The following is a 23,555-nucleotide window of genomic DNA, read 5'->3' as shown; positions in this document are numbered from 1 at the left end:
TGAGCCATTACAAATGTTATCAGAGCCAGACACTATGCGATGTGCCATCGAGGAGGTTGAGCCCTGGATGGGATGTACATGAGGTGGTGTGTCAACAAGGATGTTAGCCTCGAAGAGGGGTAGATTGAGGGTCCCACATCGATTGGAGAAAGGAACGAGTGCCAACGAGGACGCTGGACCCTTAAGAGGGGTGGATTTTGAGATTCCACATCGGTTGGGGGAATGAGGATGTGAGATCCCATATTGATTAGGGTGATTGGGAGAATGAGTGCCAACGAGTATACTAGATCCAGAAACGAGGTAAATCGTAAGATCCCACATTGATCAAGGCTCCTTGTAGAATTTTTTTTTTTAGCTCGAGAAGTTTTATAAGAAATAATTAAACTAATTATCATTCCAAATATTCCAATTGAACTCAAAGAAGGGAAAAAAAAATGATGCAATGAATAGTGAAAGGTGCAAATAGAGGTCATTGTTTGGCCAATTTTTCTTTTTGATCTCTAAAAGAATCTTGACACACAGCTTGAAGATCAGCAATCACCAACTTTTTTGTGGTATAAATAGCATACCAATTTCACCTTCTCCAAACCACCTTCTTTCAAGTTATTGCAACACAGAGAAACAAAAGAGAGAATGTTTGGGATTGGGAAAAACCTTATAGGGGATGCCCTTAAAACCACCGGCGACGTTCTTAGAACTACCGGGGACGTTGCTGGGTCGGTCGTAAATGCTGGAGGGAACATCGTTGACCGAGCCACCGACATCGGTCGGATCGGGAAGAAGAAGATTAAAGGGAAGGTGATCTTGATGAGAAGCAATGTTTTGGACTTCACTGAGCTTCACTCCACTGTTATTGATGGTGTCACTGAGCTGTTGGGCAGTGGAATTGTGCTGGAACTCGTGAGTGCAACTCATGTTGATCGCCATTGTAAGTGTTCGTTTTGAATTATTTTGTGGGCATTGTTATTGCTTTGTTGGGGTTTGATGAGTGTTGTTATTGAATAGCTAACGATCCACGAGGGAAAGTTGGGCGGCGTGCTTATTTGGAGAGGTGGCTGACCTCACTGCCGCCGTTGTTTGCCGGAGAATCAGTGTTCCAAATCAACTTTGAATGGGATGAAGAGTTTGGGTATCCAGGAGCTTTCTATATAAGAAATGGGCATACAAGTGAGTTCTTTCTCAAGTCTCTCACTCTTGAGGATGTTCCTGGCTATGGAAAAGTCCATTTCGATTGCAACTCATGGGTTTACCCTCAACGGCGATACAACAAAGATCGTATTTTCTTTGCTAATAAGGTAATTAATTAATCAATTTCTTACCCGAGTCAAGAATCACATGCCTGCACAATGTGTTTTTTGTTTTTCCAAAATGTGTCGTACCAGTGAGGATTACTTATAAAATTATGATCAACCTCTTAATTAGCTAATGTGGGACTCCTCTCCCAACAATCCTTCTCTTAATTGAGGATTTACTCCTCTCTCTAGAGCCCTAAAACAAAGTACACCATTTGAGGATTCTATTGACATGGTTAAATTAAGGGCATGACTCTGATACCATGTTAGGAAACATGGTATCAGAGGATCTTTGGTATGATATTATCCCCTTTGAGTATAAGCTCTCATGGTTTTGCTTTTGGTTTCTTCAAGAAGGCCTCATACAAATGGAAATGTATCCCTTACTTATAAATTCATGATCAACCCCTTAATTAACTCGTGTGGGACTCCTCTCCCAACAATCCTCAACAACCCTTCTTATTTATCTCTCGTTTAATCTCACGTTTCCGCTTGCAGACATATCTTCCGAGCGAGACACCAGCCCCACTTCGCAAGTATCGAGAGGAAGAATTGATCAATCTTAGAGGAGATGGAAAGGGAGAGAGAAAAGAATGGGATAGAATTTATGACTACGATGTCTACAATGACATAGCTGATCCTGATGGTGGTAACAGTCTTGTTCGTCCTATTCTTGGAGGGGACAAATATCCTTATCCTCGTAGAGGAAGAACAGGAAGACCACGTACTAGAAGAGGTTGGAATATTCGGATTTTAAACGAGTTTTAAATATTAGGGATTATATATTGTTATTCATAGAATAATAATGTTTGGCAATGAGTTTTGCAGATCCCAATTATGAGAGCCGATTGCAATCAGTGGTAGGGTTAAATATTTATGTGCCAAGAGATGAAAACTTTGGACACTTAAAGATGGCAGATTTTCTTGCGTATTCATTGAAGGCACTTTCTTCAAACATCAAACCAGGGCTTGAAACTATAGTTGATCGAACTCCGGGAGAAATTGACAACTTCAAACAAGTACATGATCTCTATGATGGAGGATTTCCCATTCCATTTAATGTCTTTAGAGATCTCACTAATGGACTCACACCGCCCATGTTTAAAGAACTGTTAAGGACGGATGGTGAAAGATTTCTTAGATATCCAGTTCCTCATATTATCAAAGGTATAAACGGATATTTGTTTTAACCCGTTGAACTAATGTTCGAGTGACTTGACTATATATCAACACTAACATGTTTTTTAACAAACTCGTGACAGATGATAAATCTGCGTGGAGAACTGATGAAGAATTTGCAAGAGAAATGTTAGCAGGAGTCAACCCTATATGCATTAGTCGTCTTCAAGTAATTCTTCTTGCATATATTTACTTCTCTTTTTGTTTTCCTTTTCGGTGTTCATTTATATTTTCTTTACTTCACAGCAATTTCCACCGGTGAGCAAGCTTGACCCTTCTGTTTATGGAAATCAAGATAGCACAATTTCTGAAGAAAACATAAAGTATGGTCTGAATGGACTGAGCGTCAATGAGGTAAATTATGAAATTCTTTAAATTTTAAAAAAAACGTTGAACGAGCTAATGAAACGATTGATTTGGTTTATCGATAGGCAATCGAGCAAAATAAGCTTTACATATTGGATCACCATGATGCGTTGATGCCATATCTAAGAAAGATAAATTCAACATCTACAAAGACTTATGCCACAAGAACACTCTTGTTGTTACAAGATGATGGGACTTTGAAGCCATTGGTTATTGAGCTGAGCTTGCCACACCCTCAAGGAGATAGACATGGTGCCATTAGCAAGCTGTACTATCCAGCTGAAGGAGGAGTCGAAAGCTCAATTTGGCAATTGGCCAAAGCTTATGTAGCGGTAAACGACGTTGGGTACCATCAGCTTATTTCTCATTGGTATAAACCTCATAAAACTCGAGAATTATCGATATCAATTTTTCATATTCATTCTTTAATTTTACATTCGACGCTTCAAAATTATTATAGGTTGCACACGCATGCAGTAGTCGAGCCATTTGTGATCGCAACACACCGACAACTAAGCGTGCTTCATCCAATTCATAAGTTACTAATTCCACATTATAAAGACACCATGTTTATAAATGCATTTGCAAGGCAAATTCTTGTGAATGCTGGTGGGCTTCTTGAAGAGACCCATTTCCAATCAAAATATGCCATGGAGCTATCTTCTTATATATATAAAGATTGGAATTTCCTTGAACAAGCATTGCCGGTGAATCTTATCAAGAGGTAAATTTTTAATTTTCTTAAGGAGCTATTTTAATTATACAAATTTGGTTAGACATTATCTATTTTAAGTATAAGCTCTTATGGCAGTGCTTCTAGTTTCCCTGAAAGGCCTCGTATCAATGCAGATGTATTCCTTGCTTATAAACTCGTGATCAACCTATTAATTAGTCAATGTGAAACTCCTCTTCCAACAATCCTGAACAACATCTTTCTTTCCTTGATTTGTGTAGAGGTGTAGCGGTTGAGGATGCAAGTTCCCCATATGGACTTCGGTTACTAATAGAGGACTATCCATTTGCTAACGATGGGCTTGAGATTTGGTCGACAATCAAAAAATGGGTCACAAACTATTGCTCTCTATACTACAAAGACAATGAGGCAATTCAAAACGATGTTGAACTCCAATCATGGTGGAAGGAAGTAAGAGAAAAAGGTCACGCAGACAAGAAAAATGAGCCCTGGTGGCCAAAAATGAACACCATAGCCGAGCTAGTTGAATCATGCACCATCATCATATGGATTGCTTCGACGCTTCATGCAGCCGTCAACTTTGGACAATATCCATATGGAGGGTTTGTTCCCAATAGACCAACCATAAGTCGTAGATTGATGCCTGAAGTAGGCAGCTCTGAGTATAAAGAACTTGAGGCAAACCCTGAGAAGGCATACTTGAGGACAATCAATTCTCAAATACAATTTCTTCTTGGGATGTCACTAATTGAAATTTTATCAAGGCATGCTTCGGACGAGGTGTATCTTGGACAACGAGCTAGCATTGAGTGGACATCGGATAAACATGCATTGGAAGCTTTTGAGAAGTTTGGAAAAGAGGTATATCAAGTGGAAGAACGAATTATGGAGAGGAATCGTGATATCAACTTGAAGAATCGAAGTGGGCCAGCTAATTTTCCTTATACCTTGCTCATTCCATCGAGTAGTGAAGGACTCACTGCAAGGGGGATTCCCAATAGCATATCCATTTGAAGCAATGAATGATGTTTTGTAAGCTCCAAGTATGTGGTGTGAAATTTGAATTTGCGTGTGTATTGAGTTTGAACTATGGCTACGTTTTAAGCTGCTCACTATTATTAAGAATAAAAGAGTATGCTTAAGGTAGCTTTATTGAATTTTATGTATGGGCTTGCCTATGTGTGTATTAATGAATAAAAAGTTGTGTTTGAGAATGATAAATGCTTCCTAAAAATTGTGCTACATCAACATGAACATGAACATGAATCTTTCGAGCGTGTTTCGCTCAAGGAAAACATATTTAACCTTGAAGCTCCTATAGTTTAGCCACGTTGTTAATATAGGCAGTGACTTTTAATTTTTTTAAAGTTTTTTTTAGTCATCCTATTCTCATGATAGCTCTCATTTGAATGTGGTCTTGATTCATTCATGTACTTTTTCTTTACTCGAGGGTCATATGCCCACCATTTTTTGCCTTGGTTCGTCTCTGAACCTCATCTTACTAGGAAAGGTATTACTCTATACCATTTGTCACAATCCATGTCTAGGATTAGAAATTTGGATATGAATTTGCTACCGGATGGATTTGGCATTTCCCTGAATCCCCTGCGACATGGTTATGTTACTTACTTCTTGTTTCTAAGAGCGAAGATTTTTGCCACATACCGATATTGTTAAAATATCATCACTAGCCCAGTAAGGTTAAACCCAACAACTCAATGAGTCCATTTTATGGTAAAATGATTTAGGTATTTTAGGGATAAATATAATTATATATTTTAGAAAAATGATTTATGTATTTTAGGAATAAATATATCTAAATATTTTAGAAAAAAAATTTAAATATTTTAGAGTAAAGTTGAGAAATTTTAAAAATAAACTGTCTAACCTCTACTATAAATACCCCTTCACCTATCTAGGTTATCATCCCAAGAAATACAAAACACATAGCAATAGTAAAATGTCTTGTAATCTCTCTCGATTGGTCTTAACACAACAATCTGGTATCAAAGGTCAGTGTAGGTTGTCTGATCTCTTGGAATTCTTAGTATGCTCTGTGGTTGTAGCTCTAATCTTCCACATCAGAAACAATTTCTTGAGATTATTAGTGAGTGAGTTTCTTCGTGTCATGAATAGTCTGTGACTCTCCAAGTTTAGTGTTGAAAGGGCTTGTTTGGTATTAATGAGGTACTACCAACACGATGAGTGATTTCCAAATCGTTGGAGGAATCAAAAAACTCAAGAACAACTAAAACACGTGGGCAGTATGCATGATGTTATATTTACAAAGACAGGACCTTTGGGAGGTCGTTGGTGGGAGTGAAACTACGCAGCCAGAAGAGGATTCTAACGGCCCTTGCACAAATGGTATATAGATATGGTTGAGTACCTTATCCGAAAAATACTATTGATACAGCTCACTTTGTAATTATTACAACCAAATCATTCACGTGAATTGGGGTATCATAAGGGTGAGTCACAATTAATTAATATCTATTTATAAATCCATTAATTGAGAAGATTGATATTTTAAAAGATGATCACACGTGGCTCAATCTAATCCTGTGTGAGTTATCAATTTCTACTTAAACAATGATTTATCAACCGGTTTGCATGAATGAGATTGATTTTTGTTATCAATTCTAAATTTGAAAAAGATTTTCCCAAAATCTATCACACAGTTTTTATTCTCTGGATGATAAGAATTGTCTCTGCACTTCTTCCCCTCCAATCTTAGGCTCCCAAAAGCCTTGACATTGTGTTCAAATCATAGCTACAAATATTTTATTTTATTTTGAGTTGTGGAGTCATTATAAGAATTAGTATTGTTATGCCTATATAAAAGCTTGTCTAGCATTGTTTTGAGGTGTGGAGTCACGTGGAGTCATTGTCATTTTGTATTTTTATAGTGGTATTTGGGTTAGATGCAGAGTCAATGTCATTTTGTATTTGCCTAAGGCAATCGAGAGAAATTTTGTTGAGAGACTTTGTATTGTGAGAGTGTGAGAGATACAATTGTAAACATTTTGGTTACAGTAGTGATTAGTTACCACTTGTGGATGTATGGGAATTTCTTCTCTCCGAACCGCGTGAATCTTTGTGTCTCCTTGTTTAATTTCTGTATTTGGGTGTGTGAGCGCGATCGATCTTGCTTCTGCTTCTGCTACAACAATTTGGTATCATAACTTTTTTGGTTCTGGCATTTGGAGTACAACACCATAATCCTTATCCGTGGTTGTATTGTATTCATTATACCTTCTTGGTCTATCTTTCTTGTAACCTTCTTTAGGACTCACCGAGCTATATGTTCCTCACCCGCCATGATTGTTCCCACGAGATCTTGAATTGGTACAACGAGACCAAGGACTTGTCATCAAATCATCAAAATCACCATAAATGTGTTCTTTCTACTATTCCTGAAATTGTTGAGACTGAAACTCACTCCCGCTAGTGTATTTATCACCACGAGCTCGAGAGTCGCTTCCCCTTATATTTTTTTCTCTGTGATTCGTCTATGCATACCTTGATCAAAATCACCAAAATCAGATTCAGATGAGGTTGCCTCCATGAATTGTTCACTGAGCTATCTGGCTCATAATTGTTGATATCATCCTCCTCATCAAAATCCTCAAATCCGACACCTGGGATTGGTTGAGATGCATAGTACTTTCATACACATGAATCCATCTAAATACCCTATTTTCGTAAACCTAAGATTTGTGTACAGGCTTACACACTCTCATGTAGCAGAACTATAGAGAGAAATAAGATATGATATCATTCTTATAAGTATGTATCATAAAAATATACGAGGAGAATTAATCCAAGCTCAATGCATATACAAGATGCACGAGTCCTACATAATCTCTAAATTGAAGAGTCGAAGATGGAATAAAACATGGGATGAGAGAAAAAAATGAGGAAAAAGAAAGATAAGCAATGAGAAAAAGTTACCACATAAACTTAAAAAATCTCAAATCTATATAACCTATATTATGATTGGTCAACTATAGTTGGAGAACCTTTTAGAACAATTTTCTCACATCGGAGAACTTAACGACCACATGAACTTTTTCGTTCATAATAAAATAATTATAACAATGCGGTGAAAAATAAATAACGTGAATTTAAATAAAGTAAAGAAAAAATAATGCATGTTACTTAGAATAATGTGTACAAGTATAGGGTTGTGTCATAAAGATGATTGATGTGTATATATACATCGGGTTACTTCCCCATTTATGAGAATAAGTACGGACGCGTACATTATGATGATAATCATCATCATGTCTCACATGACACTAGAGGGTCTGTTGTCCTCCAGACACCGCTACGGACAACTAGCTCGACTATGATGGGTTCAGGGGGTGCGAACCGCCTGGGGATCCACACTCACACGTGTAGGTCGTGTGTAGAGAAGTATTATACGTCCATATGATGGTTTTAGCAATAGGTCCCTAATCATGAGTTACATGTGTTTGCATTCCCTGACCCCAATAGTGTGTCACTTACTAAGTATTTCTTAAAATACTCAAGCCGTGTGCTACTTCTATTTCCGACTGATGACGGCATCGCAAGTCAAGACCATGACGCATGCATTAGATATTATTTCTTAGACTTTAGGTTAGGATAGGGTGTTTTTACTTTTATTGTTTATTTATTTCATTTAATATGTTACGTTGTTTTAAAGATGTTTTTGGAACACGTAGGTCCATGACAGTGTTTTACGATGAAGTTTTAAATGTTTAATTCAGCATAAGAGCATAGGTTATGACGACAATAATAACTTCAGGTTAGTAGAAATCTAGGATCGTTAGAACATAAATTTGTGATGCAAGTCATACCTTCATTCAATCAAAACATAACAAGCCTATAAAACATGCCTACGTAATTCATATCATACCTTTCATAGTTAACATAATTTACATTAAGAGGGGCACTTACCGAATATTTTGAATACTCGAACACTTTCTTGAGAGAAAATGAGTATCCCTAACAAAGAATTGAAATTTCGAAACGTGATACACTACTTGGTAATTCTCTAAGACGTTTTCCATCCCTTGTTCATTAAAGTAGGCATGTAATTTGCTTTTTGCCTTTTGAAAATAAAATTTTGTCCCTCTATTGCTTTAAGTCTCCTTCAAGTTCTATTTAAAGTCTAAATGCTTCCCTATCTCTTACGAACTTATTACTTTTATGTTACTAATTTAATTTTTCTTTTAGAAGAAATTATTATATTACTAAACGACACATTCATTGCTATCCACACCAAAAAAAAGGACGAGAGATCCAAAGGTCGAAGCATCACTATTTTTCAGAAAAAGTATTGATTTTTACCCCATTTTTTAGATGGTGTACCAAATTTACTTTTCATTCATTGCTATTTTTACCATAAACTTAGGATAAAATTTTCAATTTTTACTATAGATAACAGACATTCATTTGAAAGACTGTTTATCAAAATATTCAAGAGTTCATTACATATCATCGATCATATAAATGGTTAAAATAAATTTATAAAAGCACGATCTCGACAAACCTTGGAATCTAGACTTGTTATTTGATGGTCTTGGCATTCTCCTACCTTCTCTCCGATATGTCTACATGATGTACTAATGTATGATACCCATGAATCAAGTAAAATGAATATGTACATCTCATACCGTATTTATGTCATGGTAAGTATAAAAGTATTATATGCATCATCTCACTGAACCATGATTTTTAATTGGGAACCTCATGAATGTTGTATAAATTATTTTTTAAACATGTTAGGTACAAACGTATACACCATAATATTATTCGTATTCCTTTTCTTTTTTCTTAGTTTTTGATAGCACGAGTGTGTGCTAGCCCAAAGTCAGTCCTAGCAAGTTTGTTTACGAGCCCACTTAGTAGGTTCATATGCATGTGTGTGAACCATATCTAGAAAATTACCATATATTCAACTCTACCAAGAAAAGAGAATAGAGTCGGAGGAACAGTCATGAAAATTAAGTCTCACTAGTCATAATACATATTGTATATGGATACACTTCTCGACCCTAACAATGGGGTAATTTACTGTGTATTTTTAAATACTCATCATTCTTGGCAAGTCTTTTTTAGTCATCTTATCCTCATAATCGCTCTCTTTTGGATGTGATCTCAATTCATTCATGTATCTCTCTTTTTCGGGTGTCATATTTACATGATGGAATAATACTATGATCAGAGATTATATGTTTAGAATCAAGATACGTGAGAATAATATCTACGTATTTTGATTTGCTCGGGACTTATTTATGGTTTTTTGTTGTTTGTTTTGAAATATAAGCTTAGAAATGTAGAGTAGAAAGTTAAAAATATTTTACCAAATTGCTATTTATGAAAAGGTAGGGAATTGGGGTTTCTTACACCTTAAGTTATTTATGAAAATCTTTAACTATTTATCATATGATTTAATTATTTCAACAATAAAATGTATTGAAATATTGAAAGTATCTATTAATTCCTTAAATTTGGAATTAAATTTAACAAAGGTGAGAAATGAGGGTTCTTAGCTTCCATTTAAAGTAATTTAAGAAAATATTTAATGACTTTCTATATGACTCTTTTAAAAAAAAAAAAAAATAGTAACATTATGAATGTTCGAGATCAGGTTTAAATACCATTATTAAATAATAAACTCAACTCAACCCGAGATAAAAATAAAATTGGGTTTAGTTGATTCGAGTGGTTTAGTTATTTGTTCAATTTTTTTTAAATAAATGTAAAATTTTATTATTTATAAGATTTATTTATTTGTTTTCAAGCATTAAATTAAAACTATATATTTTGAAAACTTATATTTTAAAGATTTAAAATTTTGTTTATAAAAGTTGTCCGAGAATAAATAATAAGTTTAGGGTTTCCTCAAGATTCATAAAACTTGTAGTTGGGAGAGGTTTTATCTTTCGGTTTTTCCTTTCAGAATTCTTTTCAAAGTTTTTAAAACGCGTCTAATGAGTAGAGATTTACACACATTTTTAAATAATGTTTTGTTCTTTCTCCAATTGACGTGAGATCTCACAATTATGAAATTAAATAACTATATAATTGAATATATAAATAATAATAAATTCGAGTTGGTTTGATTTACCTGTGATCTAACCCAACTCATAAATTTTTATTTGTTTGAACTCAATTCAACTCAACTCAAATAAGTTGATAACCTGACCCATACCGTCCAAATTGGTTTGGTTGGATTGATCGTACTATTGATCACCAAATTTTTTTAACACTCACAGAAGCAATCAAATTTTTTTAGTACGGTACCTCGTGTTATTTTCGAAATCTTTTAACAAATTTACCCATCTAGTTTGACGTTCATCCACTAAAACATTAATATCTCTATCAAAATCCTCCAAGTAAAAATTAATTTTTAAAAGTTATTTATAAAACTCTATAGTAAGTTTGTAGATAGTTGTTTGAAGTAAAATTTGAATGTTTCAAGAATCATATAAGGAATATTGAAAGTACATGAAGCATTATACAAAATGAAAGGTTCTCTCAACTTTAAAGAAAGTAAATAGGATACTTTTGTCCTTTCAATTATGTATGTTTTGATTAACCCATTCTTAATATTTAGGAAAATATCATCCATAATCCTACTTTTTCTAACTAAATCTTTTGATTCATATAATACATACTTTAAATCCATTGAACTTGTAGAAGCTTAATTTCATCTTTTGTTCGGGGATTTTTCTTTCAAGCGAGTTTACATGTGACTAAATGATAAGATCCGACAAATATTATCTATAAAATTAAAAGCTAGCACAGATATTAAGTGTGAGATTCCACACGAGTTGGGAATGAGAGAACGAAACATTTTGGATAAGGGTGTAGAAACCTCTCCCTAGCCGACGTCTTAAAAACCTTGAGGTGAAGCTAAAAAAAGAATACCCAAAGAAGACAATATCTATTAACGGTGGGCTTGAGCCATTACAAATGTTATCAGAGCCAGACACTATGCGATGTGCCATCGAGGAGGTTGAGCCCTGGATGGGATGTACATGAGGTGGTGTGTCAACAAGGATGTTAGCCTCGAAGAGGGGTAGATTGAGGGTCCCACATCGATTGGAGAAAGGAACGAGTGCCAACGAGGACGCTGGACCCTTAAGAGGGGTGGATTTTGAGATTCCACATCGGTTGGGGGAATGAGGATGTGAGATCCCATATTGATTAGGGTGATTGGGAGAATGAGTGCCAACGAGTATACTAGATCCAGAAACGAGGTAAATCGTAAGATCCCACATTGATCAAGGCTCCTTGTAGAATTTTTTTTTTTAGCTCGAGAAGTTTTATAAGAAATAATTAAACTAATTATCATTCCAAATATTCCAATTGAACTCAAAGAAGGGAAAAAAAAATGATGCAATGAATAGTGAAAGGTGCAAATAGAGGTCATTGTTTGGCCAATTTTTCTTTTTGATCTCTAAAAGAATCTTGACACACAGCTTGAAGATCAGCAATCACCAACTTTTTTGTGGTATAAATAGCATACCAATTTCACCTTCTCCAAACCACCTTCTTTCAAGTTATTGCAACACAGAGAAACAAAAGAGAGAATGTTTGGGATTGGGAAAAACCTTATAGGGGATGCCCTTAAAACCACCGGCGACGTTCTTAGAACTACCGGTGACGTTGCTGGGTCGGTTGTAAATGCTGGAGGGAACATCGTCGACCGAGCCACCGACATCGGTCGGATCGGGAAGAAGAAGATTAAAGGGAAGGTGATCTTGATGAGAAGCAATGTTTTGGACTTCACTGAGCTTCACTCCACTGTTCTTGATAGTGTCACTGAGCTGTTGGGCAGTGGAATTGTGCTGGAACTCGTGAGTGCAACTCATGTTGATCGCCATTGTAAGTGTTCGTTTTGAATTATTTTATGGCCATTGTTATTGCTTTGTTGGGGTTTGATGAGTGTTGTTATTGAATAGCTAACGATCCACGAGGGAAAGTTGGGCGGCGTGCTTATTTGGAGAGGTGGCTAACCTCACTGCCACCGTTATTTGCTGGCGAGTCAGTGTTCCAAATCAACTTTGAATGGGATGAAGAGTTTGGGTATCCAGGAGCTTTCTATATAAGAAATGGACATACAAGTGAGTTCTTTCTCAAGTCTCTCACTCTTGAGGATGTTCCTGGCTATGGAAAAGTCCATTTCGATTGCAACTCATGGGTTTATCCTCAACGACGATACAACAAAGATCGTATTTTCTTTGCTAATAAGGTAATTAATTAATCAATTTGTTACTCTGATCAAGAATCACATATCTCTACAATGGTATGATATTGTCTCATAGCTTTGTTTTTTGTTTTCACAAAATGTCTCATAACAATTGAGATGTATTTCTTACTTATAAATTCATGATCAACTACGACACTTGAGCCACTTTTGACTACACTTTCAAGAGTCCCAACTTCTTAGTTCGACATTTGAGAATTGTCATGGTTAAATATAGGGTACGTCTCTGATACCAAGTTAGAAATCATAGATCTCCACAATGGTATGATATTATCTACTTTGAGCATAAGCTCTCGTGGCTTTGTTTTTGGTTTCTCCAAAAGGCTTCATACAAATAAAAATGTATTGCTTACTTATGAACTCATGATCAGCCCATTGATTAGTCGATTTGGGATTCCTCTCCCAACCATCCTCAACAAAACCCTTGTTTTGCAGACATATCTTCCGAGTGAGACACCAGCCCCACTTCGCAAGTATCGAGAGGAAGAATTGATCAATCTTAGAGGAGATGGAAAGGGAGAGCGAAAAGAATGGGATAGAATTTATGACTACGATGTCTACAATGACATAGCTGATCCTGATGGTGGTAACAGTCTTGTTCGTCCTATTATGGGAGGGAACAAATATCCTTATCCTCGTAGAGGAAGAACGGGAAGGCCACTTTGTAGAAGAGGTTGGAATATTCGGATTTTAAACGAGTTTTAAATATTAGAGCTAGTTTTTATTCATATGATAATAGTGTTTGGCAATGAATTTTGCAGATCCCAATTATGAGAGCCGATTGCAATCAGTGGTAGGGTTAAACATTTATGTGCCAAGAGATGAAAACTTTGGACACTTAAAGATGGCAGATTTTCTTGGGTATGCATTGAAGGCACTTACTAAAAACATCAAACCAGGCCTTGAAGGTATTGTTAATCGAACTCCAGGAGAATTTGACAGCTTCAAAGAACTACATAATCTCTATGAGGGAGGATTTCCCATTCCATTTAATGCCTTTAGAGACCTCACTAATGGCCTCACACCGCCCATGTTCAAAGAACTTTTAAGGACCGATGGTGAAAGATTTCTTAAATTTTCGGTTCCTCGTGTTGTCAAAGGTATAAGCGGATATTTGTTTTAACCCGTTGAACTTATGTTTACCCACACTAACATGTTTTTTAACAAACTCGTGATAGATGATAAGTCTGCGTGGAGAACTGATGAAGAATTTGCAAGAGAAATGTTAGCGGGAGTCAACCCTATAATTATTAGTCGTCTTCAAGTAATTCTTCTCATATATATTTACTTCTCTCCGTGTTTTCCTTTTTTATTTGTTCATTTATATTTTCTTCCCTTCATAGCAATTTCCGCCATTAAGCAAGCTTGACCCTTCCATTTACGGAAATCAAGATAGCACTATCTCGGAAGAACACATAAAGTACGGTCTGAATGGACTCAGCGCCAATGAGGTAATTCGTGAAGTTCACTAAATTTTCAAAAAATGTTAGAACGAGCTAATGAAATAATTGATTTGGTAAATCGATAGGCAATCGAGCAAAACAAGCTTTACATATTGGATCATCACGATGCATTGATGCCATATCTTAGAAAGATAAATTCAACATCTACAAAGACTTATGCCACAAGGACACTCTTGTTGTTACAAGATGATGGGACTTTGAAGCCATTGGTTATTGAGCTGAGCTTGCCACACCCTCAAGGAGATAGACATGGTGCCATTAGTAAACTATACTTTCCAGCTGAAGAAGGAGTGGAAAGCTCGATTTGGCAATTGGCCAAAGCTTATGTAGCTGTGAACGACGTTGGGTACCATCAAATTAATTCTCATTGGTATCGACCTCGTAAAATTCAATAATCATCGATATCAATTTTTCATATCCGTTCTTTAATTTTACATTCGACACTTCAAAATTATTGTAGGTTGTTCACACATGCAGTAGTCGAGCCATTTGTGATCGCAACACACCGACAATTAAGTGTGCTTCATCCAATTCATAAGTTACTAATTCCTCATTTCAAAGACACCATGTTTATAAATGCACTTGCAAGGCAAGTTCTTGTTAACGCCGGTGGGATAATTGAAGACACCCATTTCCAATCAAAATACGCCATGGAGCTATCTTCTTATATATATAAGGATTGGAATTTCGTTGAACAAGCATTGCCAATGGATCTTATCAAGAGGTAAATCTTCGATCATAATGGTTACAAATTACAACATATTATCCACTTTGAGTATAAAGTCTCGTACATTTGCTTTGAGCTTCCCCAAAAAGCCGCATGTCAATGGAGATGCATTCTTACTTATAAATTCAGGATCATTCCCTAAATTAGCCAATGTGGGACTGCTTCCCAACAATCCTCAACAATCCTCCCCTCGAACAAAGTATATTATAGAGTCTGTCATGAGCCCTATGGAGCTCTCAAACAATCTTCCCTTAATCGAGGCTTGACTCCTTCTCTAAAGTCCTCGAACAAAATACACCCTTTATTCTACACTTGAGTCACTTTTGACTACACCTTCGAGACTCATAATTTCTTTGTTTGACATTTGAGGATTTCATTGACATGGCTAAGTTAATAGCATGACTCTTATACTAGATTGTTGAACACAATTCTTTTGGGAAACACTCGCACTCTTTTATTAAAACCAATTGAGAAGAGATTACAAGACAACACTCTATAAAATACTACTGTATTCTATGTTTTGTATGTCTGGTGATAAAAACAGGGTGGTGGGTATTTATAGAAGACACTAGACAATTTATTTCTAAAATTTCTCAAACGTTTCTGGTAGAGTATCTAAGTCTTTTTCCAAAAAATTTTACATATTTTTATTCTTAAAATACTTAAATCATTTTCGTAAAATAAATATACAATTAGCTCATCCAATTATTGGACTAGTGATTGATATTTTAACCAAACGTGTCCGACTAAGATAATCTTGAATTTAAATCCCATTGTGTTTGATTTTGTTGTAGAGGATTGGCCATACCGGACTCAAATTCTCCACATGGACTTAAGTTGTTGATAGAAGATTATCCATTTGCTGTTGATGGGCTTGACATTTGGTCAGCAATCAAGAATTGGGTCACAAACTATTGCTCTCTATACTACAAAGATGACAACGCTATCCAAAATGATATCGAACTCCAATCATGGTGGAAAGAGGCTCGAGAGAAAGGCCATGCCGACAAGAAAGATGAGCCCTGGTGGCCAAAAATGCACACAATAGCCGACCTAGTTGAATCATGCACCATCATCATATGGATTGCTTCAGCACTTCATGCAGCCGTCAACTTTGGACAATATCCATATGGAGGGTTTGTTCCCAATAGGCCAACCATAAGTCGTAGATTGATGCCTGAGGTAGGCAGCTCTGAGTACAAAGAACTTGAGGCAAACCCTGAGAAGGCATACTTGAGGACAATCAACTCTCAAATACAATGTCTTCTTGGGATGTCGGCTATTGAGATTTTATCAAGGCATGCTTCGGACGAGGTGTATCTTGGACAACGAGCTAGCATTGAGTGGACATCGGATAAACATGCATTGGAAGCTTTTGAGAAGTTTGGAAAAGAGGTATATCAAGTGGAAGAACGAATTATGGAGAGGAATCGTGATATCAACTTGAAGAATCGAAGTGGGCCAGCTAATTTTCCTTATACCTTGCTCATTCCATCGAGTAGTGAAGGACTCACTGCAAGGGGGATTCCCAATAGCATATCCATTTGAAGCAATGAATGATGTTTTGTAAGCTCCAAGTATGTGGTGTGAAATTTGAATTTGTGTGTGTATTGAGTTTGAAGTATGGCTACGTTTTGAGCTGCTCGCTATTATTAAGAATAAAAGAGTATGCTTAATGTAGCTTTAGTGGATTTTATGTATGGGCTTGCCTATGTGTGTGTTATGGAATAAATAGTTGTGTTTGAGAATGATGAATGTTTCTTATGATGAAGTGTTTTTGCATAACTATGAATATTGAAAAACCGTGCAACTTTTTCAGGAGGTCACCTAACATAATATTGCTCCCAGCAAAACGTATTTATAACCGTCTAAGTTCACCGCTAGCAAATATTGTCCTTTTTGGGTTTTCCTTTCGAGCTTCCGCTCAAGATTTTTAAAACATGTTTGTTAGGGAAAAAATTTCGTACTCTTATAAACAATGTTTTGTTCTTTTCCTCAATCAATGTGGGATCTCACAATCCACCCCCCTCCCTCCTCCCCCACCTTCAGAGCCCAGCGTCCTCGCTGGCACTCGTTCCCTCCTCCAATCGATGTGGGATCTCACAATCCACATCCCTTCGGGGTCCAGTCCTTTGGGGTTGAGCATCACGCCCAATGTCCACCTCCTTTTGGGGCTCAACGTTCTCGCTGAAACTCATTTCTCTCTAAAATCGATGTGGAAAGAGAACGAAAGATTCTTTATAATATGTAAAAACACTCTCATTTAAATAGGATCTTCATTCATTCTCGCAAATTCCCGACAAATTCTCTCAAATTTTGAAGATATATTATTTTTTAAAAAAAATACAAAAAAGTATATGTACAAATAGATCAAAAACGATATATGAGAGGGAGTAAGAGCCCACTCATAAAACCAAAAATAATACATAAATTCAAATGACTTGACTGTCTAAAGATCATATGGTGATTGTAGACTGAAACACCACAGAACAAAACAGGATTGATTTTGCAGCAATCCCATAATAGATCTTTGGTTAGCAGTGAGATGAACATGAAATCATTAACCCGAAACCGAGCCCGAACCCAAATTATGAATTATTCTTCAAATAGGCTCTATCTTTCAATAACACGTCGACTGTTTTTGAAGTCACCATAATCCTTATCCGTGGTTGTATCGTATTCATTATACCTTCTTGGTCGATCTTTCTTGTAACCTTCTTTAGGACTCCCCGAGCTATATGTTCCTCGCCCGCCATGACTGTTCCCACGAAATCTTGAATTGCTACCACGAGACCGATGGGACTTGTCACCAAAATCATCAAAATCGTCATCAAATGTGTTCTTTCTACCATTTCTGAAATTGTTAGACTGAAACTCACTTCCTCTACTGTATTTATCTCCACGAGCTCGAGTGTCGCTTCCCCTTCGATTAGTTTCCCTCTGATTCCCTTTCAATTTTTGTCTACGCATACCTCTATCAAAGTCATCAAAATCTGATTCGGATGATCGACCGCCCATACGAGAACTTCCTCTCGTTTGAAAATGCTTCCTATTGGAGTCGAAATCCTTTCCTTCACTCCGTCTAGATCGAGGTCTTTCATCTAAATCCTCATCGAGGTCGGAGTCGAGGTTTTCATCAGAACCATAGCTTAATCCCCTCCTCGATCGACCATTGTCTCTACTTTTCTGTCTTGAACTGGTCAGATGACTAGATTTCCAATTCTTCTTAGCAGAAATATCGTCATCAGAATCAAGTTCATCGCCCTCAGAATCAGAGAAAGCTGCTTGTTGACGTCTTGGACGCTTATTACAAGATGGGACACCAGATCTATGGCCAAAGTCATCACCATCTTCTGACCCTGAGTGCCCTTCAATGTCAGAAAAATCAACCGAATGAGGCTGCCTTCCTGAATTGTTCACTGAGCTATCTAGCTCATAATTGTCGATATCGTCCTCCTCATCGACAAAATCGTCAAATCCGACGCCTGGACCTCTATTTCCAGCATCAGAGTGCTGTCTTTCCGGGAGATCGGAGTTAAATTTGCTTCCTCTCGCCAGATTATCGGCATGAGATCCTTCGGCTGCAACTGATGAATCTGCATACTCAAAAGCTGCAACATCTGCGCCATCTGACTCATCATCGTCGAAGTCGAAATTCCAAGCATTAGAGACCTCTTGCCTATTGGCGATCTTTTCGAACTTCGAAGGAACGTGCTGACTTTCTTGCTTTTCATTATCTAAAAATGTGTCTGTTGGCCGCTTGCATTCACAATGGAAACATGCCATATTTCTCCTATAGTTTAGAAAGTTGCATCTGCCAGAGATAACAAAACGAATAGAGAATCAGGAACTGACCACCCAAAATCTAATCTCTGCTTCTACACAATATCATATAGTGTTGTGGCTGAACATCCAAAATTAGTTATTTCGGCTTCAGCCACTTTGATTTTTTTATGATCTATTTTATTTCTCACGGTGTCTCCTAAAATCCTACGCAAATAATCACAAAAATTTCGTAGCTGAAGCCCACATCAAAAGGATATGATCAAGGTCCTATACAACCATGGTGCAAAGAATGCAACACCACGGCTCCATCAAATTAGTCATCTTCCTAGACACCATGACCAAAGAATTCAGCCTACCATGGAGAATCTTGGGAATTTTCATCCTACACATCAAGGCAAAAATTGAATCTCTCCAAGGAGAATGGTTGATTCGACAAAGGAGGGAGTGACTAGAAAAGATCTCTACTCTATAAGGGCAAGGACACCTAAAGCGAACAACCATTTCACAGCAGACATTGAAACTCCCCCAACAAAGAAAGAAAATCAACAATATTACTTTGTTTCCCAAATAAATAATGATCGATGGAACCCACCATCGTACAGTTGAATTATCTAAATGAAGAAAAGATTAATATGTGAAAACTCTTACTCTGGGCATTCCCATTCGCCTGGTAGCAGCTGCCGTTTAGGGCGTTTAGCGTCACACTGCAGGCACACCGTATTTTTTGCAAAGTTCATGAAGTCGCACCTGAAAGTGGTTTGTTAATTTGCATTTCAGACATCATACTCAATGTGAAACTGGAAAAGAGATTATTGAGCAATCTAAAGATACGCCAAAATTTTGACAACTGCTACTAGTACAGTGTATATACACAAGGCTAAGGCAAAATACAGTAGTTTAACACTAAAGACCACCATCACATAATAGTATCGCCAATTATAATACTATAAGTTTCTAGGATCTGGTTTTCTAAGTTCCATATGAGCCTTAAATATGAAGCAATAAACCGTTTACATAAAGTTACAACTTCAAAGAAAGCATAATAGTCTTCCAGCAAGAATAAATTAAACGCTTGGAACAACGTAAAAAACACGTACTTGGGACAAAGCCAATCCCCTTTTTTCATCTCAACATCATCACGTCCTACTCGCTTCTTCGGTGGAGGTGGGGGCTGCTTCACTTTTGGTGGAGGCCTTTTGATTACAGGAGGAGAGAGAGTAGGATCTATTGGGACTGAACCCAACTTGACAACCCCATGAAGTAATTTGCGAACAACTGTTTTAACCGTTTTTCGCTTCAGAAGGGAATCATTGACAACAGTTCCATTCATGTGATCAAAACCAAAAGTAAATAAAAGTCGCATAATATCGATTGTGCGAGCCTCATCTTCTTTATTAGTCACCAAATATGCTCTTTCACAAGAATTTCTTAAACTGCAGGAACTGCAAACCTGAAGACAGAGAAGAGCATAGAGCACCTCATCACCATTAATGCAACAAAGATTGAAAAAATAAAAAAGTAAACCATACTACTTAGGTCAAACAAGCAGCAGAAAATAAAATTGTGGGGGGAATATCAGGCAAGGACAGTAATAAAATAATATCTTCAATGTATGTTAAGACTAAATGTTACTATTTGAAAAAATATATATTATTTTGTTACTAATACCTGCCCTAAGGAGGAAATAATATCTGAAAATGGTCCTAATGAATTATCATTAATCGGTAGCATGTTACTACCAGAAGAAAAGTTTTATTCCAATTCAGAAATACAATGAACTATAAACCCTAATCGTGATCTGTACCTAACATAGAATTCAAAACATAGCTAGTTAAAAGTTAAAGGTGTGAAGGAAAAACTACAGAAGCCAAAAACCTGTAAACGGTAAGACAATAAACAAGTTGGAAGCAAAACAAAGCACTTTCAGTATTATGATCATTTTCATTACTCCATGATATGCTAGGAACAAATACAATATGAAAAGAAGTACTCACATCTCCTTCATCAAGATGAACGAGCTTCCTCAAGAGTTTTGCAGAGAAAACAACCTTCTTGTCTGGACTTGGGCACCCAAAACCAACCAAAATTTGGATGTCTTTTCTCGACAACGACCTGCAATAAAAATATATATATAGAATGAGTATTAACAAAAAATGCATCTTATTCTGGAAATTTACATACACATTTCCAAAACAAGGATTAACTGCACATGAAAAAGAAAATCCAATATGGTTGATTAACCTAAATACATGAATAAATTAACACAATAAATGGTTGGAAAGGAAAAGAAAAGAAAATATTAGAAATTTTGACAGAGATATACCTAACTTCTGCTCAGATTAAAAAGGAAAAGCAGATAAATAAGGGGAAAAAATGTAACTCGAGTGGAAAGTTCAACTTTACTAAAACTATCAAACAAATGTACTCGTATACAATCTCATTATCATTTTTCTAAGAAGAATCTAGCTTATAAATGAAAGAATACAAAGATCCCACAGAAAATCTGTGATGTCCCACATTGGTTGGGGAGGAGAACAAAACACCTGTAAGGGTGTGGAAACCTTCCCCTAACATATGCGTTTTAAAGCCTTGAGGGGAAGCCCAAAAGGGAAAGCCCAAAGAGGATAATATCTGCTAGGGGTAGATCTGGGTCGTTACAAAATGGTATCAGAGCCAGACATCGGACTATGTGCCAGCGAAGAGGCTGTTCCCCAAAGGGGGTAGACACAAGACGGTGTGCCAGCGAGGATGCTGGCACCGAAGGAGGGTGGATTGTGATGTCCCACATTGGTTGGGGAGGAGAACAAAACACCCTTTATAAGGGTGTGGAAACCTTCCCGTAGCAGATGCGTTTTAAAGCCTTGAGGGGAAGCCCGAAAGGGAAAGCCCAAAGAGGACAATATCTGCTAGCAGTGGATCTGGGTTGTTACAAAATCATAGCTAAAACTGGGGATTCTAAAAGACTATAATCCCAGTGGCACTTATCCTACCTACAATTGATAAACTAAGTTTTCTTCTTTAACTGCCGGAAATATCTGTCGTTCAAAGAAAAGGCAAAACTATCAACGCCCATAATCCCAACAAGGACAGAAGATCATGATGCAGTAGTGATTTCAGACGACTTATATTCCGTGCAACTCAGAACATTTTTCAAAGAGTAAACAAGAAATTCTGTTCAAAAGGAGATGCAATGGGCCAAGAAACTGTCTTTACAACATACCACTCAAGTGAAATCGCAGAGCAAGTATTGTCAAACTTTTTTCACATACTGAAGTGGAAATGCAGACTACTAACCTGAGAATGTCGAACCGGTCCTTCCCAAAATTCAGGCACGCAGTATAAACTGCCTTAAAATCCTTGGACAAGTCCAACCCTACATCCTCCTCCAAAGCAAGGTCAGAGGCACTGAATCCCAATTCTTCGACCATCTTGTTCTCATCTTTCCTCCTGTGATCAAAGTAATTCTGATGAACTAACCTTTCCATCAACTCGATCCACTCCGGCCATGGATGCACCAATTCAATTTCTTTCCTCTTCTTCTCCGTCCTTTCCACCTCATTTTCTTCGTCCATTCTCAAAGCAGACTCCGAATTATTAACATTATCCGCAAGATTACCACTCCCTAACGTCGATTCCAGTTGCCCATCCTCGACGGGCGGATTCTGGTTGGCCTTCGACTCACGCCAGGCTCGAATTCTCTGCAGAGTTTGGTCCTTCTGAGAGCGCTCTTTTTCAATGGCGTCGATTTGATCGAAGATGAAGCTCATTCGGGCTGAAAGGGAATTGGGTTTGGGATTGGAAGAAGGTGATGAGGGGGGTGACGAGATTTCGGAGGTGAAAAATCGCTTGGATGATCCGATAGTGAGGAAATGAGAAAGGAGGGGCGAAGAAAGAGGTGCATTAGAGAATCGAGAAGAGAAGGAAAGACGCTTAAGGAAGAGGAGAGAGAAGGGGGACTGCGCCATCGTCGAAGAGAGGGATTAGGTTAGAGCTGGATTGCTAAAACCCTCCATGGGAGGACCGACTGAACCAGGAGAGCTTAAACCCTAAAAAGAAGGTATGCACTGAAAAGAACGAAAAAAAACAGTTTTTTTTTTCCTTTTTTTTCTTTTTTTTTTTTTTTCTTTTCTTTTTTTGTAAATACTATTTTTTTTTTATTAAATTATTTTAACCAATTTATCAATTTTACCATATGGTTAATTTACCTGCACCATTTCACAATATACATGGTCTTGGAAAGCTAATCTTGGAAAGGGAGTTTCGAAGAGCGGTAACCTTAGGGAGTTTCGAAGGACGGTAATCTTAGCCCAAAACTCGATCTACGGCCCAATGGCCGCAAGTGAGATTGTTGATCTCACTGTTTCTAGTCTCGAGATTGGGGCTCGTTATATATGCGGTGATTCTAATCCTTCTTGGGAGGGGAGGAATTTCTTCAGCGGATGTCGAGTTGCTTTTCCAAAAAAATAGAGGTTTGGCGATTACAAAAATTAAGGAGTATCTCCCTCTCCATTAGTGTTTACACTCTATATATATATATATATATATATATATATATATATATATATATATATATTTCTTCTTTTTTTTTTTTTTTTGTTAAAAAATTATTAAAGAAGTTATGCGAGACATTCCTGGAAATGATAAAAATAGTTGACTTATAATCTTTTAGTCAAAATTCAGCCAAAGAACAAGAAAATCAAGCCTTCTCGAAGATCTGGTAGAAAATCAAGCGGTCTCGAAGATCTAGCTTAAGAATAAGAAAGAGGAATCCCGAGTAAATATC

At 37.0% G+C, this 23,555-nt stretch overlaps 3 protein-coding genes across 3 annotated transcripts; 2 read left to right on the top strand and 1 right to left on the bottom strand.

The window, feature by feature from the left end:
- Positions 1-596: 596 nt before the first annotated feature.
- Positions 597-4,745, top strand: LOC111804709 (linoleate 9S-lipoxygenase 6). The gene is made up of 9 exons (XM_023689467.2): positions 597-928; positions 1,006-1,295; positions 1,791-2,028; positions 2,121-2,459; positions 2,555-2,640; positions 2,718-2,825; positions 2,903-3,207; positions 3,298-3,561; positions 3,792-4,745. The coding sequence occupies exons 1-9, from the start codon at positions 634-636 to the stop codon at positions 4,543-4,545; spliced, it is 2,679 nt and encodes an 892-aa protein (XP_023545235.2). The 5' UTR covers positions 597-633; the 3' UTR covers positions 4,546-4,745.
- Positions 4,746-12,082: 7,337 nt separating this feature from the next.
- LOC111804710 (linoleate 9S-lipoxygenase 6) lies at positions 12,083-16,734 on the top strand. The gene is made up of 9 exons (XM_023689468.2): positions 12,083-12,414; positions 12,492-12,781; positions 13,232-13,469; positions 13,558-13,896; positions 13,975-14,060; positions 14,140-14,247; positions 14,325-14,629; positions 14,720-14,983; positions 15,781-16,734. Exons 1-9 carry the CDS (start codon positions 12,120-12,122, stop codon positions 16,532-16,534), a joined length of 2,679 nt encoding a protein of 892 aa, XP_023545236.2. The 5' UTR covers positions 12,083-12,119; the 3' UTR covers positions 16,535-16,734.
- Positions 16,735-17,290: 556 nt separating this feature from the next.
- LOC147790417 (zinc finger (Ran-binding) family protein) lies at positions 17,291-22,829 on the bottom strand. Its single transcript, XM_087128183.1, has 5 exons — positions 22,067-22,829; positions 20,767-20,884; positions 19,870-20,222; positions 19,421-19,519; positions 17,291-18,800 (listed from the first exon to the last, which is right to left on the bottom strand). The coding sequence occupies exons 1-5, from the start codon at positions 22,735-22,737 to the stop codon at positions 17,600-17,602; spliced, it is 2,442 nt and encodes an 813-aa protein (XP_086984309.1). The 5' UTR covers positions 22,738-22,829; the 3' UTR covers positions 17,291-17,599.
- Positions 22,830-23,555: the final 726 nt, after the last annotated feature.

This window comes from Cucurbita pepo, chromosome 11, assembly GCF_057944985.1.
Source record: "Cucurbita pepo subsp. pepo isolate OVF chromosome 11, ASM5794498v1, whole genome shotgun sequence".
In the NCBI taxonomy this organism is placed as follows: Eukaryota; Viridiplantae; Streptophyta; class Magnoliopsida; order Cucurbitales; family Cucurbitaceae; genus Cucurbita; species Cucurbita pepo.
Note: the sequence above shows the minus strand (reverse complement) of the source record. Positions and strands in the feature narration are given on the sequence as shown.